This window comes from Rhinopithecus bieti, unplaced genomic scaffold (genome assembly GCF_001698545.2).
Source record: "Rhinopithecus bieti isolate Rb0 unplaced genomic scaffold, ASM169854v2 scaffold_10351, whole genome shotgun sequence".
NCBI classification, from domain to species: Eukaryota; Metazoa; Chordata; class Mammalia; order Primates; family Cercopithecidae; genus Rhinopithecus; species Rhinopithecus bieti.
Window position 1 is genome coordinate 3,177,168 of NW_016806805.1, and position 24,191 is coordinate 3,201,358.

Consider the following 24,191-nt stretch of genomic DNA (forward strand, 5'->3'; position numbering starts at 1 on the left):
TGGTGAAACCCATTCTCTGCTAAAAATACAAAAATTAGCTGGGTGTGGTGTCACTCACCTGTAATCTCAGCTACTCGGGAGGCTGAGGCAGGAGAATCGCTTGAACCTGGGAGGTGGAGGTTTCAGTGAGCCAAGATCGTGCCATTGTGCTCCAGCCTGGGCAACAAGAGTGAAACTCTGTCTCAAAAAAAAAAAAACAATAATGTGTGTGTATGTGTGTGTGTGCGTGTGTGTGTGTATATATATATATATATGATCTTTTTCACTATATTGAAGGTTCCTGTGTGTGCTAGCAGTGTGATCACTGAAACATTTAGTAGCCCTGTTTTTCACTTGGGTGCATTACTGTTGTCCATGACAGATTTTTAACTTAAAGTGATGGACCTAATCATTTATATCAACCAGCTCTACATTCTGGCTTTATTCTGCTTTTAGACATCAATGAATGCAAAGCATTTCCTGGGATGTGCACCTATGGGAAGTGCAGAAATACAATTGGAAGCTTCAAGTGCCGTTGCAATAATGGCTTTGCTCTAGACATGGAGGAAAGAAACTGCACAGGTAAGATGGTTCTGCCGTTTTATTTGATAAACTCTGTCTGTCTTTCCTTTACTCTGTTTGAAAGTACCGGCCTAAAAAGCTCATCCTCTCATTGAGAACATAAAAATTTTTATTTATTTATTAATTTTTTATAGAGAAAAGGTCTCACTTAGTCACCCAGGCTGGAGTGCAGAGACGTGGTCATGGCTCACTGAAACCTCAAACTCCGGTGCTCAAGCAGTCCTCCCGAGCAACTGGGAGCACAGGTGTGCATCATCATGCACAGCTGATTAAAAAGTTTTTGTTGTTGTTGTTGTTGTTGTTGTTTTAAAGAGATGGGGACTCACTTTGCTTCCCAGGCTGGTCTCAAACTCCTGGCTTCAAGTGACCCTCCTGCCTTGGCCTCCCCAAGTGTTGTGATTACAGGCTTGAGCCACTGCATCCAGCTCTGTAAGTTTTTATTTTTGTTTCTTTTCCCTACACTTAAACCAGTTCTCCAAATAAACTCGTGAGAGAACTGCAAAATAGCATGAAAATGCTCTGTTTTATATTTATATTACAGCATACAAATAATGATTTTCAAAATATATGATGACTAAAGAAATACAGTCATTAAATCCACAAGAATTATATAAAATTGAGTAGTGTTCTCGTAAAGATTTTAAGGTTTGTGACATACAAGTTATGACTTCTTTTCCTCATCTGTGAACAGGTATCTTAATATTAGACTTCAGTCAGCATCCATACCCATAACATTCTCTTTGAAAAAGATGAGAAGTTCTAGCTTTTTCAATTAGTATACCATGTTGTTCCAGATGCGTGAGCTGTGCTTTAGGATCTCGTTTTCAGCACTGTCTTTGTTCGTATTCTTTGTGGGATTTCCCCTTATCGCCCTCGCTCCTGCCTGCTCCTTCTTCCTGACCTTACAGCAGTGTCTTTTCTGGCTCCTTCCTGTGCCTGTTCAGCTGAGGCTATCTCTGAGCTTTTCACAGCTGTCCATCTGGCCTTCTGAAGTCCTGCTGCCTTGAAGTCTGCTCAAGCCCTGTCTCCAGAGCTTCATCCCCTTACCTCTGTTTTCTCCTCTCTGGCTGCTGCCCTTTGCTGGGAGAGTCTGAGGAGCGCTGCCTGAGATTCCTGCATTCTCCTCCCAGTCCTTGAAGCCGCTTGGCCAACACTCATGTTCACCTCCATTCATCACTTTCTGAATTTCTCTCAGTGCTGCTTCTAAACCTCTTCCCTGGCTTACATGCCCTCTCGTATACAACCTGCCCCCATCCATTCCTGTTCTCCTTCGTTGAGAATAAATCTGATTGCCTGCATCCTTCTCACACAGCCTCCTCTCTAGTAATAAAATCTCCTTTATCCCACTGAGCACAGTGGCTCACACCTGTAATCCCAGTACTTTGGGAGGCCGAGGCGGGTGGATCACCTGAGGTCGGGAGTTTGAGACAAGCCTTACCAACATGGAGAAACCCCATCTCTACTAAAAATACAAAATTAGCCGGGTGTGGTGGTGGGTGCCTGTAATCCCAGCTACTCGGGAGGCTGAGGCAGCAGGATCGCTTAAACCCAGGAGACGGAGGTTGTGGTGAGCCGAGATCACACCATTGTACTCCAACCTGGGCAACAAGAGCAAAATTCAATCTCAAAAAAGAAAAAAAGAAAAAAAGTCTCCTTTATCCCCCACTCCCTCTCCTCCAGTGACAGAGAATGAGGTGTAATGCTCTACCTGGATTTGGGGTTACCTCCTCTTTTCCCTCCTTCCCAGCTCCTGCTCTGGGTTGTCTCAGCAGGTTCACTCCTCTCTCCTCTTGCTAGCATCTCCTCCTCTTCTCTGCTCCCTATTCCTCAACTTACACACAGGTTCAAAATATCTCCTCAGCCCTTCTTTTCTCTCAAGCTACCATTCCGTTTTCCTGCTGTTAGGTCTCACCCCCTCTTTCAACCAGCCATTTGTTTTGTAATTTTGACTTTTGCCCTCTGTCACCCAGACACATACACGTATAGTCATCTACTCTTGCAAAACATCTTTGTAGTGTTAAAACATCTCTCCTCCTAGACCTCTCTGCTTGCCAAATCTCTCCTTGAGATTTTCTTTTCTCTTAGTTTCTGCGGTATTTTCCGGTTTTGATCATCCTTCTATCTTGATGATGTTTCTTCTCTAACCTTTACAGATTATTCTTGCCTTTCCCATCCTTGGGTGTTGCCAGAGTCCTCTACACAGCATTCTTCTGCCTCTCAGAGTTTCATCTGCCATCATGACTTCAGGGATGGCCTCTGCTGAGCTGAATCCCACATCCTGTCTCTAACTCTCTGTTCTTCCTGAGTTTCACTCCCACATTTATAACTTCCTGTCTGGAAAGTTTGTCTTTGTTTTGGTCTTTCTTTGTTCCTCCCCCCTACCCTGTACTTTCTCCTACTAGGGACTTCCCTGTATGCATTAGGAGTATAATTTTGAACAGGATTGAAGATCCCAATTGAATTTTGACATCTCTGTCTCCCAAAGTAAAAAAGTTATGCAAATTATTTTGTCAAACCGGCTATTTCAAGTGCCTGTGATATTTCTTCTAGACTGAGACAGGTTAAGCTCCTCAGGAAACAGACTCCAAGGCAGAGATGAGCATTCAGGAAGTTTATTGGGGCTTGCTCTTGGGATGAACAATGAGGAAGGGAAGAGAGGAAAGCAGAAGTCGGCAGAGAAAGAAACTGGGCTGTGATGCAGCCCCACTGAAGTCCTTAGCCCATGCCACTGGGAGTTCTGGAACTGGAACAGTCCATCAGAGTTGCCTTGAGTAGGGCACGGAAGCCATGCACTTAGGTACCTGCAAGACCAGTCTTGGGATACAGCTACCCAGGGAAGCAGGAAAGAGGTCCTCTTAGGATAGTGGACATCTGAGGGCTTTCTGCCAGCAACACTGCCAATAGCTGATGGGGCGGGGGAGTAAGTCCTTCTTTCCTGAAGAGAGGGACCTGGGTGACATATCACAGTATCTACTATATCACAGACTCCTTCAGGATCTCCCAACCTGTTAAGTCCCCACAGTCAGATCCTTCACTGCCACAACCACCAGGTTAACCATCCAAGCAGGGCTGGATCGTGTAACTTCCCACTGAACAACTTCCACTGGTATAGGCAGTCCTGGTCCTGGATAAAGAAGTTCGGGGTTCTTCCAGTTCTGACCGCACCTCTTCCTTTGTTGTGAAATTAGCCAAGTTGCTTAATGTCTCTGACACGTTGACAGGGCTGCATTGATCCAGATATAATGTGAAGTTCCGTGGAAAATTGTTGGCTGTCAACTTCACAGCAGGAAAGTCCAGTCTCCTCCCGTGCTGGGGGCTTTTAGTGATCCTATGGGTCCCTCCTGTACCCACACTCATTGTCAGCCTCTCCAGTCCAGCCAGTCTGTGGCTTACTGCTCCCTGAAGTGCTTCCTTTCTCTTCACTGGTGCGCTTCATCTCTTGCCTATTTATTCTGTATCTTTAAAGCTAGCATTTCTGTACAACCTTCAAGAACCTATTCAAAAGCCCACACCCTCCAAATTACCAAGTCTTGGCAGAGCAGAGAAGTTTATATAAACAGAGAGAGAGAGACAGAGAGAGAGACAGAGAGAGAGAGAGAGAACATGCACTTTCTATGAGACAGACACTGTTCTCAGCACTTAACAAATATTCATTTAATTCTATGAAGTGGATTCTATGACAAATAAGGAAATTGAGGCACAGAGAGACTAAATGATTTTCCCAAGGCCCTATTCTCAGTAGATGACAGACTGGGATTTGTAGCCAGGTATCTGGTTCTAGAATCCATACTGTTTATACTATGAAACTCCCACTACATCACATTAGCCAGAGATTGTCCCTGTTCCACCCTAGAACACATTCCTCATATGGCTCTTAATACCAGTTCCTAGATACTGGTAGATAGAAAGAAAATCAATAGACATATTGTTAGCTACTTAATTGAATCAATGAATTCTGTTAAGATGTTTGTTTAAAAGGAAGTATTTACATTTTTTTCTCATGGCCAGTAACGAGGGAAATAAATAAAGACTCTTGTAATTGGAGAAATAAATACAGAAAAACTAAGTAAAAGCTGGCAGAAAGCAAAGACTGAGACCCCCCTCTCAAGAGAACATGCACAAATTATGCACTGAATCCTGTGATTTTAAAACTTCAAAATCAAATTCATCAAAATAAAGAGATCGTGGTGGAGCATTTTTCCCTATTGACAGATTTTAGATTAAAACTTTTGATTTTGAACTAAAATGTTTGTAAATAGGCCATGTTTTCTTAAACATATTTTATATAGACATGACTTCTCTATTAAAAATCTTAGTTATAAGCATAGGAGATTTCTCAGAGAACCCTGTATTTGAGAGTATAGATGCTGAAGATTATTTACTGTAATATATAAAAAGAGAAGACAAACTCACCCACACAGTCCTCACACAATGGTGACAGCTCATGTCACCAAAGGGCTTACTAAATCGATAAGCTCTTTACATCCGAATATGACACAAAAACACAAATTGGGGCACACACCATGGCCCTGCCCTATTTGTGCTTTCTGACTCAGTGTTGGTCCATCGTGGCTGCCTATCTCTCTGGGGTCTGCCAGTCCCTCCTGCACAGAGACGGGGGCCCTGCCTTCACACGCTCCAACCTGGGGTGGCATGGGCTAGTGTAGTAGACCAGCACTGTCTTCCAATCACACATGAGGTCATGGGGGCCCGGCTGCCTCATTTACTACCTGCCTCATTCAGCCCATACCACAGTTGCAGGGTTCATCCTTCTGTTAACATTTCTTTCTTTTTCTTTTTTTCTTTTGAGACAGGTTGTGTCTCTGTCACCCAGGCTGGAGTGCAGTAGCACATCATACATCATAGCTCACTGTAGCCTTGACCTCTTGAGCTCAAGCAGTCCTCCCACCTCAGCCTCCCCAATAATTTTTTTTTTTTTTTTTTAGAGATGGGATCTCCCTGCATTGCCCAGGCTGGTCTCAAACTCCTGGCCTCAAGCAGTCCTCCTGCCTGGGCTTCCCTAAGTGCTGAGATTACAGGCATGAGCTACCATGACCCCCTCTTCTGTTACTATTTCTAAGCCACAAAAAGAAATCCACAATTCAGAATTTTTACAGGTGAAAAGGCACCACTTGCCTGTTGGTGTGACAGTTTTGGCAGTTGGGGAAAGGAATGTGCCTCAGGCCCTAGGCCCTTCTATCTGGATCTTCTCAAAACATACCCTTGTACTGTTAGCCACCAATTTCCCCAACATTTCAAGCGTGCAGCACCTTCACATGGAAGGCCAAGTCTGTCTCATTCAATTTTTAAATTTCTTTTAAACCCTGTGAATTAGACATCGACGAGTGCAGGATTTCTCCTGACCTCTGTGGCAGTGGAATCTGCGTCAATACACCGGGCAGCTTTGAGTGCGAGTGCTTCGAAGGCTATGAAAGCGGGTTCATGATGATGAAGAACTGCATGGGTAAGCACCGTGAGCTCTTCCTCGCCAGGTTGAAGCCATACTAGCACAGACTCATTCGTGTGCATGACCTTTGCTTATCTTTGGGCTGTGAACGGCATGCGTGGCCAGGATCTTTGGTGAGAGAGAGGCGAGATTTAAATGTCAGATGTGGTGAGAGAGAGAAGAGATTTAAATGTCAGACAGGAAATGCGCTCCTGGATAGCTCTTAGGGAGCCCCAACCTCTTGGCGCCTTCATGGCAATGAGATATTCAGATTGGATCCTGTTTATTCGTAGAATCTAAAATCACACAGACTAGTTACTTAGGTGGGACTCATTTAAAATGCATGGCATCATGTGGTGGCCCCAAGATTTGTATTCAGTCATGCCAATCCCAGGTTATTGCTCTTATTTGTGTACTATTACAAACCCTTTTGGTATTCCCAACCTTTTAGCCCACTGTTTAATTTTCAGTACAATATAGGACTTACCTCATAGGATATAGTAGGTTATAAATCTAAGATTTTCCTTCACTCTGATTAGTGTTATAGACACCAGAATAACTGACAACAATATATCATGAGTCTGGGGTGATATAAAGCAAATATTATTTATTTCTACCCCTTATGAGGCTGCTCATTTCATGCAATTAAATTTCTTGAAAGCTTACTACCTTTAAGAGTAGAATGTTTAGTTTTTCTGTTGGTTGTAGGAAAAGTGAGGAAAGCATTATCCCATCTCCCATGAGCATATCTCTTACACTGACTCACACTCTCCCATCAGATAGTATTCTTTCTCCCACGCTGTATGTGTGAATATTTTTCCCTCAGAGTTCTTTAATGGATCTCACGTTTTTACCTTTCAGACATTGACGAATGTGAACGTAACCCTCTCCTTTGTAGGGGTGGCACCTGTGTGAACACTGAGGGCAGCTTTCAGTGTGACTGCCCACTGGGACACGAGCTGTCACCATCCCGTGAGGACTGTGTGGGTGAGTTTATCTCCTCAGCACATAAACCTGCCCAGCACAACTGGTAAAGAGCAGGGATCAGTTCTGACAAACCTGTTGTTTGAGGAGCACATGAAATCTAGCTTATTAAAAGGTGGAAATTGAGATTCCCTACATCTCGACACAGGCTGTGTCTTTAGTGGAGGCTTGGGTGACACTCTCGAATGAGCTGGCATTCCTCTGGTTGGCCTCTTTTTTTATTGCAAGCCACGTGATTGGTGAGGAGCCCTGTGGATGTCCCTGTGGTGTCATCCTCCATTAGGAAGAAATGGGAAAGCTGCTCTGTGCATTGTACACCTTTGCCCAGGGTCTTCCCGTCTACTCAGGCAGACTCTGCTCTGCGCCCCTGTGCCTGCTCACAGAGCAGCTTGCATGTGTGTGAACACGGTGCTCCCTTAACCCACTTCTCAGGGAAACACTGGGTTCCTTCATCTGCCCTGAGCTCTGTAGGGATGCCAGAAAGGATATAAGAAGGCTAATGACTGGTCTTTGGACATTGAAACCTATTGCTTTTCATAGTACGTGAAGGTCTCTGGAATTACTATGTTCCTAGTATACTGGCTTTAAAACTTTGATTTAGCCAGAAAGCATGTTCTTCACAGGAAATCTTTCTTAAAACCATAAGCAAATAAGACAGCCTAAAATAGAACAGATTGCACACTAAATTTCAAATCATAATTTGAGCACACCTTTCTAATACATATATATTTATTTATAAGCCATATGTATTGCCTTGCTAGTATATGAGGTGAATTTTATTGTAGATTAAATAGATATTTTAAAGTGATAAATGAAAAGGTTTTTAATGTTCTTACTTCATTTTAATAGTGGTATAAAAGGCTTTTTCACACTAATAATTCCAGAATATTTATTCATGGTTGTACATATTGAGGTACAGTGAGTCACAGATCTAAGTTTACTTTGTTACTTAGTTTTCATGGATCTTACAGCTTAAAAGAGTATAAAGGAACAATGCAGAATACAAAATGTATATTTCTGTGTAATATACACTTAGTGATCATAAGCATAAACCCATGCCATATAATCTTGGTTATTTTGAGAATTTGGAATGAATTTCTGGTTATATCTGATTATATTGTCACTGTTTTTTATGTTATCTTATGCCTGACAAGTAGTTTACATAAGGAAGCATATCACTCTGGCATTTTCTTCTGTTATCTTGTGCTTACATTATTGGTACTAGTTTATTTTTAAGACACCTGCCCATATTATAGGGGTTAGTTTATTTTAAAACAGGCAGTGTGATTTGTAGATTACTATCCTGACACACGAAACATAATACAGTGTAAGCAATTAAACACGTGAAGGCCCTATTGTCATGCCTCTGTCTTGTGGAACCATCAGTCTTCCATCAGGATACTTCAAATCATGTAGGCAACACTTCACCATCTAATATAGACCAGGTGAGCATGCCAGTGTAAGTTCATATATTAAGTAGTATTTAGCTTCAGTTCTGGCATGTGTGCAATCTGTGTGGTCTAACATGATAGTCACTAGCCACATGTGGCTATGTAAACTCAGTTAAAATTAAATAACATTAAATATTCCTTAGTTATACTGTCCATATTTCCAGTACTCGGTAGCACATGCAGCTGTGTATTAGACCACATAGATATGGAACAGTTGCATCATTGTAGAAAGCTTTGCTCAACAGTACTGTTGTAGATGGAAATAGAGACTCCAGCATTTTCTTTCAATCCCCCAGGAGAACATTTCACTTCCCCATGAAGTACACAAACCCCTTTGGAGACCACTGCTCTGGTGAAGCACCTTTCTGATGGCTGTAGTGATTCGATATTGTATAAAGCATTAATTCTTTGTATCTTTTTATAGATATTAATGAATGTTCCCTGAGTGACAATCTCTGCAGAAATGGAAAATGTGTGAATATGATTGGAACCTATCAGTGCTCTTGCAATCCTGGATATCAGGCCACGCCAGACCGCCAGGGCTGTACAGGTAAGGGGAGACCAAGCAGGCCTGAAACTCATATGTCTCAAATCAGCCTAGGAAAACTTTTGGCACTGAATTATAATGAAGCTTATGCAAATCCTTTGTCCCAAAAATGAATGTAAGACTGGGGGCAGATCTCAGATATTTTGTTGGTCTTGCAGCAGACTCACTCATCTTAATGTAGAAAATTCTCTAATCCCCATAGTTCTTCTATTTCCGAATTATTTAATCTTAGGGTACTGCAGTTAAACATGGAATGCTGCCTAAAATGAAGTTAAAAGAACTAAAAAGGATGATGTTCAATCAACGCACATAGTGGGGAGAAAAATTCAAAGCCACGTTAGCATTATCTGTTTAAAAAGAAGAAAACTCCTTTTAAGGAAGCAGACCTAACAAGTAATGTGGTTGCGTTGCTGTTTTCACAGATATTGATGAATGTATGATAATGAACGGAGGCTGTGACACCCAGTGCACAAATTCAGAGGGAAGCTACGAATGCAGCTGCAGTGAGGGTTATGCCCTGATGCCAGATGGGAGATCGTGTGCAGGTATAGAAAGGAAAACACATAGGCTTTGTACATCTAGTTAATTTTTTCTTGAAAATATGGCTGCAGATATTACCAAGTGGAACTAGATAGAAAACGAAAGCATTTGAGATTGATGAATGACATTTTTATTTTCATTTGATGCTAATTTTGTATCATCAGACATTGATGAATGTGAAAACAATCCTGACATCTGTGATGGCGGTCAGTGTACCAACATTCCTGGAGAGTATCGCTGCCTCTGCTATGATGGCTTCATGGCTTCCATGGACATGAAAACATGCATTGGTGGGTATCATAAGAAAGGATAAACATTTATATACACACGTGCATACACACCCACATGCACACACAAGCATGATAAAAGGAAGGCTTTTTCAGTTGTTATTTTAAAAATTCAAATCAATTTACTAGAACTATAAAATCTCAGGAAGAATTACTTTTAAAAATCTCTAAAGGCAGATAGTATATTTATCTGCAACACGATGATTTGCAGATGGATTATAGTTTAGATCGCACCTGTGTATTTCAGTATTATGCTATTCAGTGTAGAAGATAGCTTTTAAGTTACTGTGATGAACACCTACTAAGATATTGAAAATAAATTTTCTAGATGTGAATGAATGTGACCTAAATTCAAATATCTGCATGTTTGGGGAATGTGAGAACACAAAGGGATCCTTCATTTGCCACTGTCAGCTGGGTTACTCAGTGAAGAAGGGGACCACAGGATGTACAGGTAGGTTTCAAGTTTGTGTTCTCTGTGTTTCAACTTCTCAGATGTCAAAGGCCAACTTTCAGCATCGTTTGTTTTCTGGCATCCCTTAGGCCGGTTACCTGTCACCAGGCTGTGACTGTGTGGGATGAGTGTGTGACCCATAGCATGTGTGATGGATTTGGCTGGTCTCTGTGGTAGCACACTGTCTGAGCCACCCACCGGGAGGCTGACTGTGGGCTGTGACAGAGAGTGAGTGGGAGTGCAGTCCGGTTCCCGTGGCCCTGACCGCTAATGGTGGCTCATGCAGCAGCAGTCACTTTCTGAGTATGACTGCTGCCCACATGGAAGGCATTCATGAACAAAGAGCACCAAAAGACCCAGGATCCCAGTTGCCGTTTACCTCTGCACTTCTTTTAAACTAGTAAAAATCAATCTTAAGTTTCATTGAGACCCTTTCCCTTTCTTCCTTTCTCCCATATTTTCCTTTCTTGTTTGCTCTTCTCTGTTTGCTTTTGTCTTCTCTCTGCCCAAATTGCCTTTCTCTTTTTTCTCTCTTCACTTTCCTTCTTTGCTTACTTCACCCACTTTGTCTTTTGTTCCCTTTCTCTACTAAGTAGTTTTAGCCTTTTGCATGCAAGTGGGGCTAGGATGTGCCAGGGTCAAGGTTTTGGATCATGTATTCCTCAGTGCTCAATTTAAGACTTATGTATGATATTTTTTTAAGGCAGGTGGTGGAAGACTTAGAAGGCAACCCAGCCCTTAAGCTGACCCCTCCATTAAGGGACAGATTATAAAAGAAGGTGTTCTGCATGTTTACCACTGACAGGGTTGATGTGAAGCCAACAGAGAGAGAGACAGAGAGTGTGTGTGTTTGTGTGTGTGTGTGTGATTTCAGCATCTATAGTATGTAATCATTGAACTAGATGGAACACATTACTATTTATAGTCAAGAAAGCTTTGGAGAACCAAATCTACATAGGTTATACATACATATATAAGGGTATGTGTGTGTGTATACAGACAAACAAATACACACACGCACACACACTGGCGAAAGCATCTGGCTGCTTTCCAGATAACATTCCCAGTGAATATTTTTCTATAATCTCAAATAGAAGAAATAAAAATAAACACCTAAATTATAGTTTTTTAATTTTATAAAATATTTATATTGATTTTAAAATGACAAATGATCATGTAATTTTAAAAGAGAATAAACTATTTTTTAAAAGGTTAGATTCTTATCTTCATGAAAAATATGTAATAAATATCAATAGCACTGTCTATTATTGGAAATAAGATTTCTCTTGATCTGTAATCGAATGTCCTCTTTATGGAGCTGTGTCTGAGTCTGGACAGGGAAGAAGGCCCCAGGATGACACACGTACCTGCCAGGGAGCAGCGCTGCTGTGTCTTATCTCTCTTCTACTGGAAAGTGGCTGACAGTTCTTTCTAGGGAAGAACTCATTTTATTAGGATCATGAATTTTCCAAATCCTCTTGCAGTCTGGAAAGCTTAAGAATAAAAGTTAGGCTACCATTTTCTCCACACAGTTGCATCTTTACTTTAAAGTGTTACCTATACAAAAATATACCTGGAAGTAGAATTAATTAGTTTGTATTTTTGTTTTTTTCTTATGAATTGTGGTTTCTCAGATGTGGATGAGTGTGAAATCGGTGCTCATAACTGCGACATGCATGCTTCGTGTCTGAATATCCCAGGAAGCTTCAAATGCAGCTGCAGAGAAGGCTGGATTGGAAATGGCATCAAGTGTATTGGTGAGTTTGCAAATGTAAATATCCTTTGCTAGGGCACAGATTTTTGAAGGCTCTTTTTGGCACACTTGTAGAATCATGTGCTTCGCTTTTATTAATTCCCTTATAAAAAGGCTATCTTAGTTGCAAGGTAATTCCTGCCTAAGAGTTTCCTTTACCCATATCAAAATTTCAACAGTATGCCTTGGCACCTGTTTTTTAATGTGTTGTTGTTCAGTAAAAAATTGATATGCAGCTGGCGATCCAAACACAGCTGTATGATGAAAAATGACGAGTGTGTTCCTCCAGTCTTTTCAAATAAGTAATCAGTGAGATTTAAAATCCAGTGAAATAAATGGAGGGCAATAAAAGATTTTTTCAGATAACCTAAGTTTGTAGTAAGTCAACAATACCAGCATCTTGTTAGAAAATAGAATTCTTCTTACAGGAAATTCTAAATGCTTTCTTGGATTCCAAGAGGTCTTATTTGAAGAAAAAAAATGGACAATTTCTCCAAGTTTTATGGTTCTTGAGCCAGAGTCTAAGAAGAAGTATTTTATATCTGAGAGGCAAGGGACTAGAATATACCCTGAGTGTCATTCACAGTTCTGTGTAATAAGCTTAGTGTTTCACTTGCCTTACAATAAAGCATTTTTCCAACTGGCAAGAATTTCCAGGTCAATTTAAAAGAGAAAAGAAAGCAAGCTAAACTCACATCCCCCGATAACTTACAAAAAACGTATAGACCCACAGTAAGGATTAAAAAATAGCTTTAAGATTTCTTACCAAAACTATAAGTTAATTTGAATATATACTTTTTTATCCATTCAAATATTTCATACTTATCAAAAGTTTATGTGCTGACTACAGAATTTGAAGTATCAGAGCTTCCAAATAACTACTAAATAACATCTTGCAATGGCTTAGTGAAGCGTCAGCCTCTAGTCCAGCCATCTTTCCAGGGTTACTATCATAGCTTTTCAACCATGCCCTCATTCCCATTTTTGTAGCCCCATGTGCCTACCCCTTTTCTCTTTTCGGCCTCCCATTTTTGTGCTTCTTGTCCATCTGTCATTTTGGCTAACTGTTGCAAAACAGCCTGCCTCTGATACAAGACATTCAGCTGTGTCCAACCTCCTGTGCTCCAAGATGTCACCCAAATTCATCCTCTTCTTTACATCTTCTTTCCTCTCCTCTAGTCCCAACCAGAGAGAGCAAAGAGAGTCTCTCTGTGCTCTCTCTCTCTCTCTGTCTCTCTGTCTCTCATGCACCCTCGCTCTTGGTGTCTGCTGAATGTTAAAAGAACCCCCCTCTGGTATGTTGGCGTGTTCCCTCTCTGGCCCTCCTGCAATCCATTCTCCACGTAGCAGCAGGAGCATGGATTCGATCTCTTCATAGTCTTCACTCTAGCCCATTGAATTCAGGATAAAATGCATCTTCCCTCCCTTGGCTGCGGGTTTCCATTGTCTTTCTAGCTTAGTTGTCCATCACCCTCCGTCTGGTGTATTCTGCTTTGCCACTGTAACCTTCTTTCATTTCTTCAGTCACACTGAGCTCATTTCCTCCTTGGTGTCTTACCATGCGCTCCTCCCTCTGGAAGGAATACCCTTCCCCACCTCTGTTGAGCAAGTTAAGCCTTTCTCATCCTCAGGTCTGACGTTTACTAAAAACTACTTCCTCAAAGGGGGCATCTTTGTTCCTGCAGCCCAAATAGGATGCCCTTTTTATTCTCTCATGACACCTTGTAACTTTTCTTCATGGCACATGTAGCAAGATTTAATTGTGTTCTGTGTTTAACATCTGTCTTTTCTACTAGACTAAGGGTTCCATGAGGTCAAGAATCATATCTCTGTTTCCTCATCTATTAAATAAACTGGAAAACTCTTTGTTAATTTTCCTGTTCTGAAATTCAGTATCACCTTCAGAATTGATCCTTTTACTGATAAGGAAACCACTAATAAAATTCACCCTCAGTAGAAGTCAGAATGAGATCTAACACTAGTTTGCTTTAAGCTGTTAAAAAAATTCATGTTGACTATATATCTCACAAAATGCTTGAGTTCATAATTTTGGCCCACAGTTATTGTATGGACATTGCATATTGGGTCTGAGAGCTTAGTGAATTGGAACTGTGAGCCTGCAAACTGAAACGCATGCCATTTGTCCAGTTTATATGTAAATTAAGGCAAACGTTCCTTCCAGGTGCTTAAATGCTGCATTTTCATTTCTGAACTTTTTTGCTGTGTTCTGCAGATCTGGATGAATGTTCTAATGGAACCCACCAGTGTAGCATCAATGCTCAGTGTGTAAATACCCCAGGCTCATACCGCTGTGCCTGCTCCGAAGGTTTCACTGGAGATGGCTTTACCTGCTCAGGTGGGTGATAGTCCTGAGGTGTGCTCTGATGGGATAGTCATAGAACACTATATGCTTCCTTATTTGAAGAAAATTATAGCTAGAGGAGACAAAAGTAACTACTTCTTTTTTTATACTTGACCTGCAGGTGACTATGTATCTTTCTCTTACATTAAACACAAAAATCTGAATGACTTTCCAGATACAGTATTGAAAGTTTTCAAATAAAGGCATTTGTAACAATCATGTACTGTTAATGATTTGCCATTTTATCTTACTTATTTGTAAATGGTGGTTAAAAAATCCCAGCCTTTGTCTGGATCAGACTACCTGGATTCAAATCTTGCCTATGCCATTTTTTGCCTGTAACTGTAAGTGAATTGCTTAACTTGTCTGGCCTGATTTAACATGAAATAGTAATAATACAATTTTCTTTTCTTCTTTTTTATTCCTAAATGAATGGCATGGGAAAACTGTTCAGCTTTTTGAGATAGAATATATGACCTGTCCGATCACTGCTATTTAATGTGTTTATCAAAGTCTCAGTAGTTTATCACATGACATTGAAAGGATTAAATGGAATAATACAAATAAAGGACTTAGAAGAACATATCACAAAATTTCAGTAAATATTAGCTTCTATTTAGCTTCTATTCATTCATATTCTTTGAGGATAAAGCATCCTCTCATTATATGCATGTATAAGATTAGATAATCTTGCTGGACATAAAGTTGAATAATTTTCAGTTCATAAAGTTTAAGTGTTTCTCAATTGATTTTCAGTACACATTTTAAACCCATAATTAAAGGATAGACTAAATTATTTTCTAATTGTTGACATCAAAAATGCAGCCTCATCATTTTCAGATGCCTGTTTAAGGAAATGTGTTTATTCAATTGTAAAGCTTCATTACTTGTAGCCCTAGATATTGCATCTTTCCTGGCATTTCTCCGCACTATGGTGTCAAGGAAAGAGCATGGCTTTCAAGTCAGACACATCTGCAATCAGATCCTGACTCAGTCAACATGTATTATCACCTTGGTGTGGCTCTGTCAGCTTACTTGGATGCTCTTAGCCATAGGTTCTTCCCCTCTAAACCTCAGGAGATTGGTGAATTCAGTGAAAAAATGCATGTCAGGCAACCAGCACAGCACATGGCAAATGACACCCTCACTAAACATTGGTTTTTCCTTCCCTCTTATTCCACTTGATATAATTAAATTATCTTTAAGGTCTATGAGTAATGTCTGTTTGTGTAATTAAGATAGAAGTATTTTTTATAAGATTATGACATGAAAGAAACTTTCCCCATTCCCATAGTGTCTCTAGTTTGCTTTAAAACACTTGAACTAGTGAAAAAGCAAGTCGTTTATTCGAATACTGTAATTTTCTCAAAGAATGATCACCATTTTAAGGTTAATTCCAGTGTTTTTCATATCTAAATAATGTTGGCATACCACTGACAAGAGAAGGCAAATGTGAGAGACGTCTGCATTTCTCCTATTAATAATATTACAATTGAATGTTAGGGTGCAGGTTAAATAGCTTTTCTTTAATTATATTACAATTGAATGTTGGGGGAGCAGGATAAATAGACTTTCTCTCAGGTTGATACCCTCCTTTAAGTTAATGTGATTAGCTATTGTTTCATGTTAATGAGCATCAAGTCAAGCCAGTAAAACTGATCTATTTATAGGGCAGGGAGAAAATATGTCATGAAATTTGGAACTTGACAGAGATGGAATTTCTTTTTTTGTGCAGATGTTGATGAGTGTGCGGAAAACATAAACCTCTGTGAGAACGGACAGTGCCTTAATGTCCCGGGTGCATATCGCTGCGAGTGTGAGATGGGCTTCACTCCAGCCTCAGACAGCAGATCCTGCCAAGGTGGGTCACCAGGATTTCAACTCATTTTCAAGTTGGATCAACCACAGCAAATGAAACCACAACAAGGGCTGGAACAAGCCCCACCTGGAAGCAGAATACATAGCACATGCTGCACATATAAAAGTCGTTCGTTTAAGCGTGGATTATTTTGCCGAATGAATAATGATGAAGGCAGCTTTCATCTCTTATGAAGTTTTCCTGGCCAAGAGCCAGTAGTTGGAAGTTTGGCTCATTCTTTTTTCTTTTTTAACCATTTTTTCTCTTCTTTCTTTTTTATCACTAAATGAATGACATGTGGAGAAACTATTCAGCTTTTAAAATATGCTCCATTACTTGTCTCAACCACCACTATTTATTGTGTTTATCAAAATCATAAAAGCTCATTTTGGCATTTACCTTCATGGTTGAGACTTCTGTCTGTATGTCTGCGAATGGAAGTCCTCTTCAGGGATTCAGCAAGGGCTGTACTTTTGCTTAATACTAGTGGTTCCTTATTCTAAGTGATGGCATCATCCCCCTTTCCTAGAAATGGGTCTTTGTGCCCAGTATGATAGGCAAGAAAGAAAGAATTTGGATTTTCCAAGAAAAAGAATTTGGATTTTCTATTAAATTAGAAACTCAATTCACATTATATATAGTTTGAGCCATCATTGTGTTATGAATAGGGACTATATGAAAATATAAATGAAGAAAGGAGAGATTGAAAATAATTTATACACCATAGGGCTTCAGCAGAATTTATGATTCACAGAAAAGCTTTAAAAAAACTCAGTTTGGGCCGGGCGTGGTGTCTCACGCCTATAATCCCAGCTCTTTGGGAGGCCAAGGTGGGTGGATCACCTGAGGTCGGGAGTTCGAGACCAGCCTGACCAACATGGAGAAACCCCATCTCTACTAAAAATACAAAATTAGCCAGGTGTGGTGGCTCGTGCCTGTAGTCCCAGCTACTCAGGAGGCAGAGGCAGGAGAATTGCTTGAACCCTGGAGGTGGAGGTTGTGGTGAGCCGAGATTGCGCCATTGCCCTCCAGACTGGGCAACAAGAGTGAAACTCTGTCTCAAAACAAAATAAAGCCAAAATAAACAAACAACAAAGAAACTCAGTTTGCCAGTCATGCAGCCCCATAGAGAAAAAAAAAAAAAAAAAAAAAAAAAAACCTAACTGCTGAGCAAAATGATAAAATGAAAACAGATTTAAAAACTTCCCCCTACATCAGAATCTAACCAAATGAACAGAAATGGCAAGTACTGGCACACGTGCACGCACACACACGCACAAACACACAGTTCATCAGTGTCAACCAAACAAGACCAGATGATACACCCTGCAGTGGTTCAGAGTGGAGCCCAACTCTGCTCCACCGTCAGAAGTGGCCCTGAAGAAAGAAAGTGAGCCAAAATTTCATGAAATTCTTCAGAAAGAGCAACAAATGTGGTGAGACTCAGAAAAAGGGGACGAACAGTTGGCCCTAGGGAAGATGAAGTTAGAAACTGAAAGCATTCATATTTCTACGTTGACCCACAATATTGGGCAGAATCTAATCCATTTTATACAAGGTGACTTAGGGTAAGTTCCTTTTTTTCTTGGTCCTGGTTTCTTCTAAGCACTGAAGTTTAGTAGTAGAATTAATGGAAAATGTGAATCAATGTAAATGTGGAATGACATGATTTATTATCTACATCAGTTTGACAAGAGTTAGTGGGAGAAGGAACAGGTCAGCAGTAGCCACTTTCACCAGCGTAAATTGTTTATACCTAGACAGGATTTTTCCTTCCTAATTGTGTATTACTTTATGGGTGGCACAGGCCCTTTCAGAACTTCCCTCTCCCCCAAGATGGTACTAAATAGTTACTGTTTACTATACTTCCTTCACATCTAGTTTTCTCATATGTCATTACCACAGAGAGAAACTCGTAACTGATGGCAGCTGAGGGTTGGCGCACCTGTAGTTCACCCTCAGTTGGACCCTCTGCTCCATTCAGCTGAATGCCATCTTTTGAAATCCAAAAAATGTAATTCCATGGTTCTGGCCATTCCCCTTGTTTTTCTCTCCTCTCCACAAGGTCTGGCTCATCTGGACAGTTTTTTCTGAATTTGCTAATTGAATCCCTTGTTGTCTACCCATCTTATTATAAGTACATGATCCTCCGATGAACATTTTCCACCACAAAGACTCAGAATTTCTATAGAATTCAAAAAATTATTGAAGTTGGCCATTTCCCAGTAATCTCCACCAAAATGAGGGAATATAAAACCTGGAGGAACCCCTGCAGGAACATGATAGAGGACTCCGTTAAATGGAACAGACCTACATACAGACCATTTTCTATAATTTCTAAAGAGAAAGCGAAGGCCAAGTTCATCAACCTAGAGCCTACGGGAGCTCTCCCCATTCTCAATCTTCTCTCCCTCCACCTTATGAAACTTTGGGCGACTGAATACAGCTTTAATGAAACCGAAACCAGCTGTCTTCCACATAAGCTCTGATAAAGAAGGAAAGATATCAAGCGATGTTATTTAAACCGTGCTAAAGTAAACAGAAGCTCTTGAAAGAGCAGGCCAAGTAGTGTGTATACAAGCTGAAAAATAAACAGTAGGAACTATACAGGCATCCTATGAAAACAAAAGGAAGAAAAACACAAAAACAGCTAAAGAACCAACCCACGATGGAAGAAAACTCCTCAAGAAATAAAACAAATTTTCCATAGGTACTTTATGCCATATATGATCTTAATAAAATCATAAATGTAGTTGAACAAGCTTATGGAGATTATAAGAGCTATAGAGTAAAAGGGAGATTGTAGAATCAAGGGAAATAAGAAATGGGGACCAATACAGCAAAATAAGAGGACTATTAAATAAAAACAGCAAAAACCAGAAGACATACAGATGAAAATGTAATTGCTAGCATAGAGAAGGGGCCTGAGATAATAACAGTGGAAAAAAGAGGAAAGAGAAATTAACACTATTAGAGAAAAGACAAAAACTGTAAACAGTATAATTGGTGTCGCTGAAGAAAGCCCAAAAAATCAACTAGAAAAAAAAAAGTACTAAACAACCAAACATTTTCGTGCAGTCGAACAAAGAACGGAATATACAAAGCCCAAATTGTAAGACAAAGACTTAGATTTACTACATTTGTCAACTTTAGTCATAGGAGAAGGATTGAAGAATTCAGATAGAAAAGGCAACACATCTCATGTGCAAAGACACACATAGGCTCAAAATAAAAGGATGGAGGAATATTTGCCAAGCAAACAGAAAGCAAAAAAAAGCAAGAGCTTGCAATCCTAGTCTCTGATAAAACAGACTTTCAACCAACAAAGATCAAAAGAGACAAAGAAGGGCATTACATAATGGTAAAGGGATCAATTCAACAGGAAGAGCTAACTATCCTAAATATATATTCACTCAATACAGGAGCACCCAGATTCATAAAGCAAGTTCTTAGAGACGTACAAAGAGACTTAGACTCCCACACAATAACAGTGGGAGACTTTAACACCCCACTGTCAGTATCAGACAGATCAACGAGACAGAAAATAAAGGATATTCAGGATTTGAACTCAGCTCTGGACCAAGTGGACCTAATAGAGATCTACAGAAGTCTCCACCCCAAATCAACAAAATATACATTCTTCTCAGCACAACATCGCACTTATTCTAAAATTGACCACATCATGAGAAGTAAAACACTCCTCAGCAAATGCGAAAGAATGAAAGTAATAACAAACAGTCTCTCAGACCACAATGCAACCAAATTAGAACTCAGGATTAAGAAACTCACTCATGGCCAGGCACAGTGATTCATGCTTATAATCCTAACACTTTGGGAGGCCAAGGCTGGCAGATCATGAGGTCAGGAGATCGAGACCATACTGGCTAACACGGTGAAACTCCATCTCTACTAAAAATACAAAAAACATTAGCCAGGCATGGTGGTGTGTGCCTTTAGTCCCAGCTACTCAGTAGGCTGAGGCAGGAGAATGGCTTAAACCCAGGAGGCAGAGCTTGCAGTGAGCCAAGATCACGCCACTGCACTCCAGCCTGGGATGACAGAGCAAGACTCCATCTCAAAAAAAAAAAAGAAACGAAAAAGAAAAGAAATCCACTCAAAACCACACAACTATACAGAAACTGAACAACTTGCTCCTGAATGACTACTGGGTAAATAACGAAATTAAGGCAGGAATAAAGAAGTTCTTTGAAACCAATGAAAACAAAGTCACAATGTGCCAGAATCTCTGGGTGTACACAGCTAAAGCAGTGTTTAGAGGGAAATTTACAGCACTAATTGTCCACGGGAGAAAGCAGGAAAGATCTAAAATCAACACTCTAACATCACAATTAAAAGAGCTCGAGAAGCGAGAGCAAACAAATTCAGTAGCTAGCAGAAGACAAGAAATCACTAAGAGCAGAACTGAGGAAGATAGGGACACAATAAACCCTTCAAAAAAAAAATCAGTGAATCCAGGAGCTGTTTTTTGAAAAGATTAACAAAAGAGATAGACTGCTAGTGAAAAAAGAAGAGAGAGAAAAATCAAATAGACACAATAAAAAATGATAAAGGCAGAGATATCACCACTGATCACACAGAAATATAAAATACCATCAGAATACTATAAACACCTCTATGCAAATAAAGTAGAAAATCTAGAAGAAATGGATAAATTCCTGGACACATACACCCTCCCAAGACTAAACCAGGAAGAAGTCGAATCCCTGAATAGACCAATAACAAGTTCTGAAATTGAGGCAATAATTAATAGCCTACCAAACGAAGGAAGTCCAGGAACAGGTAGATTCACAGCCGAATTCTACCAGAAGTACAAAGAGGAGCTGGTACCGTTCCTTCTGAAACTGTTCCAAACAATAGAAAAAGAGGGACTCCTCCCTAACTCATTTTATGAGGCCAGCATCATCCTGATACCAAAACTTGGAAGAGACACAACAGAAAAAGAAAATTTCAGGTCAATATCCCCGATGAACGTCGATGCAAAAATCCTCAATAAAATACTGGCAAACCAAATCCAGCAGCACATCAAAGAGCTTATCCATCACGATTGAGTCAACTTCATCCCTAGGCTGCAAGGCTGGTTCAACATATGCAAATCAATAAATGTAATAATCCATCACATAAACAACCAATGACAAAAATCACATGATTATCTTAAAAGATGCAGTAAGGCCTTCAATAAAACTAGGCCTTCGTTAAAATAGGCCCTTCAATAAAATTCAACACCCCTTCATGCTAAAAACTCTCAATAAACTAGGTATTGATGGAACGTATCTCAAAATAATAAGAGCTATTTTTGACAAACCCACAGCCAATATCATACTGAATGGGCAAAGGCTGGAAGTGTTCCCTTTGAAAACTGGCACAAGATGAGGATGTCCTCTTTCACCACTCTTATTCAACATACTGTTGGAAGTTCTGGCCAGGGCAGTCGGGCGAGAGAAAGAAATAAAAGGGGATTCAAATAGGAAGAGAGGAAGTCAAATTGTATCTCTTTGCAGATGACATGATTGTATATTTAGAAAACTGCATCGTCTCAGCCCAAAATCTCCTTAAGCTGATAAGCAATTTCAGCAGTCTCAGGATATAAAATCAATGTGCAAAAATCACAAGCATTCTTATACAGCAATAATAGACAGAGAGCCAAATCATGAGTGAAATCCCATTCACAATTGCTACAAAGAGAATAAAATACCTAGGAATACAACTTACAAGGGATGTGAAGGGCCTCTTAGAAGAGAACTACAAACCACTACTCAAGGAAATAAAAGAGGACACAAAACAAATGGAAAAACATTCCATGCTCACGGATAGGAAAAATCAGTATCATGCAAATGGCCATACTGCCCTAAGTAATTTAGAGATTCAATGCTGTCCCTACCAAGCTACCATTGACTGTCTTCACAGAATTAGGAAAAACTACCTTAAATTTCATATGGAACCAGAAAAGAGCCCAGATAGCAAAGACAATCCTAAGCAAAAAGAACAAAGCTGGAGCTATCCTGCCACCTGACTTCAACCTATCCTATAAGGCCACAGTAACCAAATCAGCATGGTACTTGTACCAAAACAGAGAGATAGACCAATGGAACAGAACAGACCCCTCAGAAATAACACCACATATCTACAACCATCTGATCTTTGACAAACCTGACAAAAACAAACAATGGAGAAAGGATTACCTATTTAATAAATGGTGTTGGGAAAACTGGCTATCCCTATGCAGAAGACTGAAACTGCACCCCTTTCTTACCCCTTATAGAAAAATTAACTCGAGATGGATTAAAGACTTAAACGTAAGACCTAAAACCATAAAAACCCCAGAAGAAAACCTAGGCAATGCCATTCAGGACATAGGCATGGGCAAAGACTTCATGACTAAAACACCAAAAGCAATGGCAACAAAAGCCAAAATTGACAAATAGAATCTAATTAAACTAAAGAGCTTCTGTACAGCAAAGGAAACTGTCTTCAGAGTGAACAGGCAACCTACAGAATGGAAGAAAATTTTTGCAATCTATCTGTCAGACCAAGGGCTAATATCCAGAATCTACAAGGAACTTAAACAAATTTACAAGAAAAAAACAACCCCATCAAAAAGTGAGTGAAGGATATGAACAGACAATTTTCAAAAGAAGAGATTTATGTGGCCAACAAACATAAGAAAAAAAGCTCATCATCACTGGTCATTAGAGAAATGCAAATCAAAAGCACAGTGAGATATCATCTCATGCCAGTTAGAATGACAATCGTTAAAAAATAAGGAAACAACAGATGCTGGAGAGCATGTGGAGAAATGGGAACACTTTTACATGTTGGTGGGAGTGTAAATTAGTTCAACCATATGGAAGACAGTGTAGCGATTCCTCCAGGATCTAGAACCAGAAATACCATTTGACCCAGCAATCCCATTACTGGGGATATTCCCAAAGGATTATAGATCATTCTACTACAAAGATACATGCACACATATGTTTATTGCAGCACTATTCATAATAGCAAAGACTTGGAACCAACCCAAATGACCATCAATGATAGACTGGATAAAGAAAATGTGGCANCAGTGAGATATCATCTCATGCCAGTTAGAATGACAATCGTTAAAAAATAAGGAAACAACAGATGCTGGAGAGCATGTGGAGAAATGGGAACACTTTTACATGTTGGTGGGAGTGTAAATTAGTTCAACCATATGGAAGACAGTGTAGCGATTCCTCCAGGATCTAGAACCAGAAATACCATTTGACCCAGCAATCCCATTACTGGGGATATTCCCAAAGGATTATAGATCATTCTACTACAAAGATACATGCACACATATGTTTATTGCAGCACTATTCATAATAGCAAAGACTTGGAACCAACCCAAATGACCATCAATGATAGACTGGATAAAGAAAATGTGGCACATATACACCATGGAATGCTATGCAACCATAAAAATGGATGAGTTCATGTCCTTTGCAGGGACATGGATGAAGCTGGAAACCATCATTCTCAACAAACTAAGGAACAGAAAACCAAACACCGCATGTTCTCACTCATAAGTGGGAGTTGAACAGTGAGAACATGTGGACACAGGAAGGGGAACGTCACACACTGGGGCCTGTCAGAGGGTGGGGATTAGGGGAGGGATAGCATTAGGATAAATACCTAATGTAGATGACAGGTTGATGGGTGCAGCAAACCACCATGGCACGCGTATACCTACGTAACAAACCTGCACATTCTGTACATGTATCCCAGAACTTAAAGTATAATAAAAAAAAAAAAAAAAAAGAAAGGCAATTCATGAGCTAAACAGAAATATCCAATACCAAAAGACATTAGATCCATGCCCACAAAATTCTGAGGAAATGTGAAAAATATTATACTTAATTATAAAGATAATAAGCATTTTCTTACACATGAAATACGTCAGGTAGAAAAC

At 40.0% G+C, this 24,191-nt stretch overlaps 1 protein-coding gene across 1 annotated transcript in view; it reads left to right on the forward strand.

The window, feature by feature from the left end:
- FBN2 (fibrillin 2) overlaps window positions 1-24,191 on the forward strand; it is a 135,883-nt gene that overhangs the window by 51,172 nt on the left and 60,520 nt on the right. Inside the window, exons 15-24 of the mRNA XM_017877579.1 lie at window positions 436-561; window positions 5,897-6,025; window positions 6,869-6,994; window positions 8,867-8,992; window positions 9,412-9,534; window positions 9,694-9,819; window positions 10,145-10,270; window positions 11,905-12,027; window positions 14,257-14,379; window positions 16,121-16,246. Coding sequence (XP_017733068.1) covers window positions 436-561; window positions 5,897-6,025; window positions 6,869-6,994; window positions 8,867-8,992; window positions 9,412-9,534; window positions 9,694-9,819; window positions 10,145-10,270; window positions 11,905-12,027; window positions 14,257-14,379; window positions 16,121-16,246 — 1,254 coding nt within the window. The remainder of the gene's footprint in view (window positions 1-435; window positions 562-5,896; window positions 6,026-6,868; window positions 6,995-8,866; window positions 8,993-9,411; window positions 9,535-9,693; window positions 9,820-10,144; window positions 10,271-11,904; window positions 12,028-14,256; window positions 14,380-16,120; window positions 16,247-24,191) is intronic.